Source organism: Neltuma alba, unplaced genomic scaffold (assembly GCF_004799145.2).
Source record: "Neltuma alba isolate B1F8T4 unplaced genomic scaffold, ASM479914v2 tig00013470_pilon, whole genome shotgun sequence".
Lineage (NCBI taxonomy): Eukaryota > Viridiplantae > Streptophyta > Magnoliopsida > Fabales > Fabaceae > Neltuma > Neltuma alba.
The window spans coordinates 76,638-86,795 of NW_021637703.1; the positions used below are offsets into that span (position 1 = coordinate 76,638).

The 10,158-nt window shown below is 37.8% G+C and overlaps 1 protein-coding gene across 1 annotated transcript; it reads right to left on the minus strand.

The window, feature by feature from the left end:
• Positions 1–301: 301 nt before the first annotated feature.
• On the minus strand, positions 302–5,573 carry LOC114737620 (4-sulfomuconolactone hydrolase). The gene is made up of 10 exons (XM_028925574.1): positions 5,364–5,573; positions 5,128–5,199; positions 4,507–4,586; positions 2,663–2,762; positions 2,526–2,579; positions 1,455–1,532; positions 1,129–1,226; positions 1,001–1,058; positions 670–791; positions 302–577 (listed from the first exon to the last, which is right to left on the minus strand). Exons 1-10 carry the CDS (start codon positions 5,448–5,450, stop codon positions 424–426), a joined length of 903 nt encoding a protein of 300 aa, XP_028781407.1. The 5' UTR covers positions 5,451–5,573; the 3' UTR covers positions 302–423.
• Between the last annotated feature and the right edge of the window lie 4,585 nt (positions 5,574–10,158).

Below are 10,158 nucleotides of genomic sequence, written 5' to 3' on the forward strand. Positions count from 1 at the left end.
GCCTAAACTTCAGTTGTAGTTTTGAAAATTTGTTGTTTATCGCATTATTCGCATCCCTCTAATTTGATCGGTTAGCTTAATATGCGAGCCAAAAGAGGCGGAGCATGAAGCGAATCTTCCATTTAGATTTATTTTCAATCTTTGTTTAAAATATATACCATACTCGAAAGGGTATTAAATGTGTAGAATCAAACAATGGTTAATCTTTTACTTGAAGCGAGATTTCCTGGAAGGAGATAAGTATCTGAACGCAACTGTCAACTGTCCAAAATTTTATGCCATGTAATGGGACATGGAAAGAGACGAAAAGAAACAAATGTTCAATGATATTCAACATTTAATGGTCCAGAACATAACAATAGCATTCCATTCATAAAAAACTTGTCAACGGAGCATTTGCATAAAGCGGAGTTACAGGACTGCTTAATACGTCAAGTGGGTATGGAAGAGTTGTAAGGATGTGCCCCCCATGATCCACCCCAAATCAGATGAAGATAAAGAAATTTCTTTGGCAATAAGTTGCACGGCTTCTTTGGCTCCCTTGTACCCACATTCAGCAACAACAAAGGGAAAATCACTGCGCGTGCGCCCACACTAAGGTTAGATTCCAAAGGATAACGTTTCAAGGTTTTATTATACCTTAGATGAAGCACACAAGAAATGCCATACCTGCCCCACATCACACGGTTGGCGCCAAAGCTGGACACAACTTGGGATAACACAGGACACAGATCCAAATATGGGAACTGCGATCTTGACACTCTAAAAAGTGCACTAAATTTTACGTGTACCTATCAAAGTTTTACGAGACGTTTCAGAACAATGTGAGGATTTAAAGAATCCGATACAAAATAAATCGAATTATAGATTTAAGATATTCTAACAAATTCAGATCAGAGCCTCGAAGACAGCATCCTGCACTTTTCTTTCAAACAATATTTACAGCGATAGAGTATAAGTTCATTTGACCAATAAGTATAAGCAGAAATCAGGCACCTACTTGTGGGAATCTTGATAGATTCAGAAGCCTAGAGAAGACAAGACCTTCTTCATCGTTTCTGTAACATAACATTCAAATGAGAGTACATTTCTTGATCTCAAGAACAAAATATTTATAAGGTAGCTCACGTTGGAGGTTTGCAGAAGGCCAAGTGATCGAGCAGTACAACTGTTGATGGAAAATCTGCACATAGTTGCTCAATTTCTGAAATATGCTGATCAAGCCCCTGAAAGAATCCAAGTGATTATTACATACAGTTTAAACAGCCTCACGCCAAAAAGAAAACAGTCAAATACCAGATAGGAAATTTAGCAGTTCCATTATCCAACGGTAGAAATATTCTCACAGTAGAAAAGGAGGAATATTCTGCAAACCTAAGTATGCACATTACACAGGGGAAGAAACTTTACAAGAGAATTTTCCAGCGTTTCTAAGTTAGGGATATAGCAAACACCTTCATGCACATGAATCCCACCGGCACTTTGAGTTCTCCGGCTTTTGAAAACATAGCTTTTCCAATTTCATTGGTCATCTGCAGTGAAATTGAGCATGGCAATGATAATTATCAAAAGATGATAGACTTATAATTTAAATGACCCAAAAAAAAAAAAAAAAACCGCCATTACATTACAGTCCTTACAATTTGTGTTAATGATATGGTTCCTTTCTTGCTAAAGTAATTGATAATAGGTTGCAATTCTGGACAGCCTATTCTTATATGACGAGAGATGGATCCAAGATTTTATGGGGAAACAAAAATTGTACATGGTTAATATGTTTGTATAGAGAACAATTTTAAGCACCACTTATGCAGTATTTAGAATTAAAAAACAACTATCCATTTATCAGTTAAAACAAGTAAGAAAGAATGCAGAGAGGAGAAGCAACAAAAACCAAATCCTAAGATTTAAAAAAAAAAAATTTTATTTTCCTTTCTTATGCCTTAAACATACACCTAGAGAAGGTGAATAGGTATTTTTGCAAATTTAACAGAATAAAAGTGATTAACAGAAATATAATTTTAAAATAGGTAAATTATGGAACGAATACAGATCCTTCCATACAGAAAACATCAAATTTATAGAACTTAAATGAAAAAGACAGAGAATACAAAATTATGAATTTCTGGCACCACGTATGAATTATAGGCAGCTGAAAATTAAAATTCCATAAGCAAAGCTTTAGTAAGTAGAGAAAGGATTATCACACCAAGCGGTTCTAGCAAAACTTGATGTGACAGCCTGTCAACTGAGCATATACTTTAATTAGTCATCTTGGAGTGCTTGCTCAAAATGATTTTTGCTAGTGGAGACAAACGCCACTATTATTTACCACATCTAACAGAAAAGGTAGATTTTCTTCACTTTCCAAATAACATTCAAGTGACAAATAAAACCTTGTTGACAAATTAAAAGTGAGATAGAGAGGGAGTGGGACAGAGAGAGAAAAGCTTAAGCATTGACATCTAACATGAAACTTGAATAGACACATGCAAATAGAGAGAGGTAGAGAAGGGAGAGTATACCTTTTCTCCAGATGGCCACAGGTAAGGGTTAAATCGTACAGCACGATAGCCATCCTAGCAGAAATGAAATGAAAACTTCAGCAGTTTCTCTCAAACATAATCACTTAGTCCAATATAAAGTGCATATCTCTTAATACCTGCAAAACAAGGTGTTCAAACTGCTTAATGCCACTACCATCGCCAGCTGGATTCGCAAGGCAACAACCAACGAATTTGGTTGGGTATTTCTTCAGTACACTGTCCGACAAAAATAGTTGGGATGAGACAGACCATGACACACGTATTGTAGGTGTCTGAAGTTGAATACCATGAACCACATGTGCAATTGTGTCAAAATAGAAAACTCTACTCCACTACTTAATCATTCAGCTCAATGTCTAGCTAATTTAATTGAAAAACTACTAACTTGATGATGTGCAGCTCAAAACGCACACAAAAGAGTGCAATTACACATCTCATGGTTGACTGTTATTTACCGCTGTCTGAAAAATCCCTAGCGGAGGGAAAATATATAATCTCTTTCTTATCAACGAGGCTCCTCTCTAAGCAGGAAGCACTTGACATATATATAACTAGAAATGTACCTTCCTTTTAGCAATTGATTTAGGAAATAAACAATAAAGGGTATAAATCAAAACCATATATTTAGAATTGAAAAGCATTATTAGATGAATTAAATTAGAGTTTCTATTGTACACCCCAAAAAAAAAAAAGAGTTTCTATTGTGAAATTTATTTGAAAATCCATTGGGGACAACTTTTAATTATTAAGTACTTTTCAAGAAATCAATTATTTACCATTAAAATTCATCTTCTAGGCCTGCATAATAGTATATCCAAGATGTCAAAATACGCTGGCTGCTCACATTTTTTTATGAAGATGCATCATAACTTAATATATTAACATGTGGGTGTGTTTTATTGGTGAAGGTGCTACATATTTTGAAAATTTCCAATGTGAAATAACCAGCCTAGAGTTTTCACCCTGTGTCCCAAAAAACTACATAAGAATTTAGTTTGTTGCTACATGCACCCCCAATATTTTGTTCAATTCTGGTACAGCATACTACTCGGACCATAACATAGTGATTCTCCAAGCCCACAAAACTCATGTTGATCTCAGCTTTGTTGCATCATCATGTTTTGTGAGTTCTATATCACAAATCAACACACACACACTCTCTCTCTCTCTCTCTCTCTCTCTCTCTCTCAAACATGTAATGTCAAACACCAGATCCTATGGTTTTGACCAAAAATAAAGCTATCAATACCTTTGAAGTCTTTCAAATCATAAATTGAAGATCAACAGTTTACGGTGGATAAATGCCGAGTCAGTGTCATGTTGTTACTATACAATTAGATTTTGTGAAGGAATCGATGCATTTTTATATCCATGTTTTCCAACACTAGGAAAACGTGTTATGAAGTGGAGGTCGGTGTAAGTTGCCCTGTCTAAGATCTACAATTTTTTAGTATTTCTAACATAGTGGAGACCCTTTCTTCTTTGTTAATTATAAAACCACTTGACTGCCATTTTACGTGTCTATATAAAATACTTTACTGCTCTTTTTACATGTCCATATAAAAATTATATTCCTGCAGTAATGGACCATTGAAATTTCAAGAAATTTGTACCTTTTATTCTCTTTCTATACCCTAAACTACTTTACTGCTATTTTCACATGTCCATATAAAAGTTATATTCCTGCAGTAATGAACCATTGAAATTTCAAGAAATTTTTACCTATTCTTCTCTTTCTATACCATAATCTCTTCTTTCACCAATTGACTATTGTTCCGTTTCATTTCAAATACATCAGTGAGAACCCTATATTTCCAAATCTGAAGGTTACACACATTTAGGTCATGAAAATCACATCACAACTAGACATTACGTCCACACCAATTTTAATATCAGCATTGCCTGGAAGATATAAAAGCACTAATTTTTCTTACACCAGGCAATAAATATTTGAAAATACCTTGTAACTAAACTATGATCAAACTTGTGATTGATTGGCTGCACGATGAGTGCACCATCTACCCCTGCTTCCTCCATGCACTGTGGAAAAATGAGTTCACACATACCATATTAAAACATAAATAGTTATGTACAAAGATACGAGTCAATTAAAATAAATGTACAAACAAGGGTATAATATTCATTGTTATAATTGTTTATGCAAACGTTGATGCTTCCAAAACATGGGAGTAGCTCCATTCAGGGTTAAGCAGGAAGTGAACAGATACTATCCGGTCATGTAAAAGGGATACCAACATAGAAGCTCAATCAACTCAAGTGGGGATGTTTAAAAACCAAAAACAAAAGGAGGCCCAAGAAATTTTTCAAAGCAGAGGAGAAATCAGACCACACATAGTTGCAGTGAGGATATTAATACTCCGAGTCAAGAAAATGAAGGCATCCTATACGATATAAAATCCAATCAATTTCCAAATTCCTGCCATTGGGACCACACGAGGATTGCATTGCAGAAGGGATGAAGGTCAGAAGAAAATATAAGAGCGAGGTATCTATCTATCTACAAAGCGTTACAGCGAAGCTGCATCGTCCCGAAAATATTTAGAATTCAAAAGAGGCGTACCTGTAGCAAAAAATCGACATGTCCGGGTAAAGTGGGTTCTTGACCAGGAAAGTAAGGGAATTTACTCGCAGCCTTCGAAAACAGGGGGAAAAAGCTATGAGCATCATCTGTTTAGTAATTTGATTATATAACTTTCAAGCAGACAAAAAAGACAATCCGAAAAAGTATAAAAAGGGCGACATTGAGGCTTCGCCAGCACTACAAATTTCATTGAGAAATTTGCCGTTGATAGTTACCTCTTGCGGAGACGCCCAAACATGGAGATGGGAGTCTATAATCTTGAAGCATGAGGGGGTTTTGCTTTCTGATTCACTTGCGGCCATTTTTCCTGCAGAAACTCTTAAAGGGGCTCTCCTCGAACAGAAGTGACCACATCGCAAGCCACTACGGAGGTGGTAAGCATGGCTCGAACGGATGAGCGATGGCAAGGCAGTCAGTCTCAGCGCCATGTGGACTCGGATAAATTACAAAATTTTTAATCCTATTTTTTAATAGATTGTAATAGATTTTGGGTATGAAATTTTTAAATGTTGGTGATTTTATAATATTGTCCCTTGTAATAAAATCATCAGCATTTCAAAATTTCGTTTGGTCAAAGGTATTAATTTGGGATTTTGCACATTGGTGACACCATTTTGAAATTATTGTAAAATCATTATCATTTCAAAATTCTATTTTGATCATGAGTATTCTGTTTTTTTTTTTTGGCCAATGGGGTTTATGAGTATTAATTTAGGATTTTGCAAATTGGTGACCAATTCGGAATCATAAATTTCAAATGGTATTTTTTTGGGAAATTTCACTGTAGGACCGCAGAAGACAAATAATTTCAAAGAGCCCCTAAAACATTCTGAAATCTCACTGCAGGACCAAGGGGGCAATCTGATATTAATTCCACAAGCGAAATGACGCCACTGCCCCTAATGAAGACTTATTTCCTCCGAAAATGAGACATATTATCAGCGGGTGTAAAAGACGGAAGAAAGACGGAAAGGGAGGAGATGGCGTTATTTCCTGCCTCTCCCATGCAGCGCGCCGGTGCGGAAGGGAGATAGCTGACAACCATGAGCTGAGAAAACGCAGTGGCGGAGCTTCACTTTTGCGGTCCGTCCCTCCGCCGTCTTTCGGACTCCAAGCTAGAGTTGGTGCAAGAGAGAGAAGTCGCAAGTGTGCCCTACAGTGTTGCGTGTTCTCTGGAAGTAGCGTCAGGTTGGCGTGGGAGGTAAGATTTTGTTGTTAAAATTTTGGTTTTGTTGGTGTGATTTGGTTAGCACAGGTGGGTTGTGATGGGTGAATGAGGAAGAAATGAGTATTTAAGTGCATGGGCATGTAGGTTGGGAGTGAGTTGCAAATCTTACGGTTTTATGGTTTAAGAAATTCATGCTGATGCTGTTTTAAGTTGTTAAAGATGTGGTGTTTGTGATGTTTTGAAAAGTGGGTGCATATTGAGAATAATGCACTGCTGAAGGAACATAGGTAGGCGAAAAAGAAAGGGAAATGGGTGTGTGGCCTGGAATGGGTTATATGACAGGTAGACGCGCAGAGGAATGGTGAAAATACATAGTACGATGGTAAATTTGGTAATTCTGGTTGTGTGCGAGAAAAAGCAATATAATGTTGTGAAAATACTAATTCTTGTTGTCAATTGTCAAATTGCTGATGTAAACGTACGTTGTGTCATACTTGAATGATGTGCAGCAGCAGAGGATAAATGGCTAGCAGTAGTAGGAAACAAGTATTTTGCATCTTTCATGTTAGAGGGCACTTTGTAAAGACCTCAGAAGGGAAATTCATTTATGAAGGGGGCATCATTACTGGAAGATTGATTAGAGAAGGGATGACATATGAAGAACTACAATGCATGGTAGCTCATGATGTGTGGCCAGGGACTCGTGAATATAAAATGAAGTACACAGTTAGCTTTGACCGGGATACATTCTTGGATCTTGTTGACGATATTGGTGTTGGACAAGTAATTGAGTACAACAATAGTAGTGGCCATGTTTATGTTTGTGAGAATGAGAAAGACTTCACACAAGTGTCACAGCTGGATAGTGTACAAGAGTAAGTTGTTCTCAACTGGTTTTATTAAGATTGTGTGTAGGATAAGAAAGAATATGTCCAATTTTGATAAATTGAACTGTAATACTGAATAGCTGTATTTGTTTATGCAGGTTAGATGATTTGGTTGGCCCTTGTGGAATGTCAGTATCTGCAATGGAATTGGATCTAGACACAGACAACATAAACATATCTTCCGTACAAGATGTGCCAACACTGATAGGAAGTGTAGGTATGGAAACGTTGCCAACCCCAATAGCGGTGATGAATTCATCAAAGTGGGTAGATTTGTTGATGTCAAGAGGGCAAACCTTTGTTAGTGCTGAACATTTTAGAGAGGCATTATATAAGTATAGCCTTGCACACAAGTTTGGTTACCGATACGTAAAGAATGATAGGCATAAGATGATTGTGAAGTGCTGTGTAGATGGTTGTCCCTGGGAAATTTCAGCATATGGTGTAGGTGAGAATAATGGATTCCTAGTTGTGAGAAGATTTAACTATGAACACTTGCATTATGCACAAGACAACTTAGTTGTCCCTCAGAGAAAGAGGTGCAAACTTGCTTCAGCAGTCATAATAGATGAGTTGATTTCTTGCATGCACAAAGCTCCAAATGACATTAGACGGGATTTGGAAAGAGAGTATGGGTTGAGGCTCAACTACCAACAAGCATATAGGGCGAAAGAGAAAGCATTGGCAAAAATTCATGGTTGTCCGCAGGAGTCTTATATGCTAATCCCTTGGATATGTGAAAGGCTGAAGGAAAGTGATCCAGAAACGGTAGCAAAGTGGGTTGCATCATCAGATAATAGATTTCAAGCTGTATTTATTGCATACGGTTGCTGTGTAGAAGGGTTTTTGAAAGGTGGCAGACCTGTATTATATGTGGATGGATGCCACTTGAGTGGTCCGTACAAAGGAACGTTATTGGGAGCACAAGCATATGACGCGGATAATGAATTATTCCCACTTGCATATGCGATTGTTGGAGGTGAGACGCTTGATGACTGGGCATGGTTTCTTGGTAACATAAAGGATATTACGGGCTCATTAGAAGTGACAATAGTATCGGATAGACACAACTCAATAAAAGGTGCAGTGCAAGCCGTGTTTGGAGGAGATCGACATGCTTTTTGCTATCGTCATGTGAAGGAGAATTACAGTGCTGAGTTTTTGAAGATAACCAGGGGAAAGAGGAGGACCAGCGGACAGACAAAGGAAGTTGCACTAAAATTACTCGATTGTATTGCATACACAAGATTTGATAGAGACTTTGATTGCAGTATGGAAAAGCTAATGGCATTTTGTCCAGAATTAGGACAATGGCTTCAAACAAATGGAGACATTGAGTGTTGGGCACAAAGCAAATTTCCTTACAAGAGGTGGGACAATATCACAACAAATCTAGCCGAATCCTTTAATGCTTGGCTTGTTGGTGAGAGGAAGCACAACATAGTTGTCTTGATACATGAGCACAGGGAAAAATTGGCAAACAAGATGTACCACAACAAAGAAGCCATGACGAATTGGAGCAATGGTGTGGGACCTAATATAGAGGAAAAGTTGATGGATCATGTGGCCAGATCAGAAAGAATGGATGTGCAAAATTATGGAATGAACAATTTCAGGGTCAGATGGGCAAACCTAGATGTGCGGGTAAATCTTGTGTTACGTGAATGCACCTGCAAAGGTTGGCAAATGTCAGGACTACCTTGCCCACATGCATGTGCTGCAATCAAGAAGGTATATGGTAATATATATATGCATATGTCGAGGATTGCTTTTTACTATCAGCCCAAAAGAAAATTTATAGCAGACTCATGATTCCAGTTGAGACCCATGACATCCCTAGGCCAAATTCCCTTCGATATGAAGATTACTCGTCCACCATCTTCCTACAACCACCATTGACAACTCGGCGTGCTGGAAGACCCAGAGGTAGGAGGATTGAATCACAATTCCAGCAGAAGAAAGCGTATCATTGCTCAGGATGTGGTGAAGCTGGTCACACTAGAAAGATTTGCACTAACCCGAACCCTGGGTGACTTTGTTGCTCAAAATGGTCTTTTATTTTTTTGGTTCAACACACAGCTACTTTTGTACATAAATGAGCCCCACTATGTAGTTGTTGAGTTGTTGGGGAAGTAGCTATGACAACCCATTTTGATTTTTTGGTGGTGGGTTCGATTATATTTTGTATAGTGGTGTCAATAGTTGAAAAATTTCATGACAGTAGGTGACTATAGCTGTCGCAGGATATGTTAGGCTGTAATCTGTCCACATGCGAATGGACTATTTTTAGTTGTAAATATTTGTATGTATGTTGCAAATTGTGTAATGTCACTTGCAAACGGAGATTCCCCTGCCTGTCCACTGACGGACAGCTTCTTCGGGTGAAGGTCGTCATATGTAAATGGACTGATTACAGTTGTGAATATATATATGTATGTTGTCAATTGTCTAATGTCACTTGCAAATGGTATACGAAACCATACTTGGACAGCTTCTCCAGGTGAATCAGTCCGCATGCAAATGGACTATTTTTAGTTGTAAATATTTGTATGTATGTTGCAAATTGTGTAATGTCACTTGCAAACGGAGATTCCCCTGCCTGTCCACTGACAGACAGCTTCTTCGGGTGAAGGTCGTCATATGTAAATGGACTGATTACAGTTGTGAATATATATGTATGTTGCCAATTGTCTAATGTCACTTGCAAATGGTATACGAAACCATACTTGGACAGCTTCTCCAGGTGAATCAGTCCGCATGCAAATGGACTATTTTTAGTTGTAAATATTTGTATGTATGTTGCAAATTGTCTAATCTCACTTGTAAATGGGCCCTTGCACACCTGTTCACCCACGGACACCTCCTTCAGTACGAGTAGGTCAGATGCAAATGGATTATTTATAGTTGTGAAAATATGCATGTATGGTGCGAATTGTCTAGTCCCACTTGTAAATG

Bases quoted from the DNA above. Each gene is read 5' to 3' on its own strand.
- LOC114737620 (XM_028925574.1), bottom strand. From the start codon at position 5,450: ATGGCCGCAAGTGAATCAGAAAGCAAAACCCCCTCATGCTTCAAGATT. The intron at 5,200-5,363 runs GTAACTATCAAC...CTGTTTTCGAAG, and splicing joins TTTGGGCGTCTCCGCAAGAG to GCTGCGAGTAAATTCCCTTA. The intron at 4,587-5,127 runs GTACGCCTCTTT...ATTTTTCCACAG, and splicing joins ATGTCGATTTTTTGCTACAG to TGCATGGAGGAAGCAGGGGT.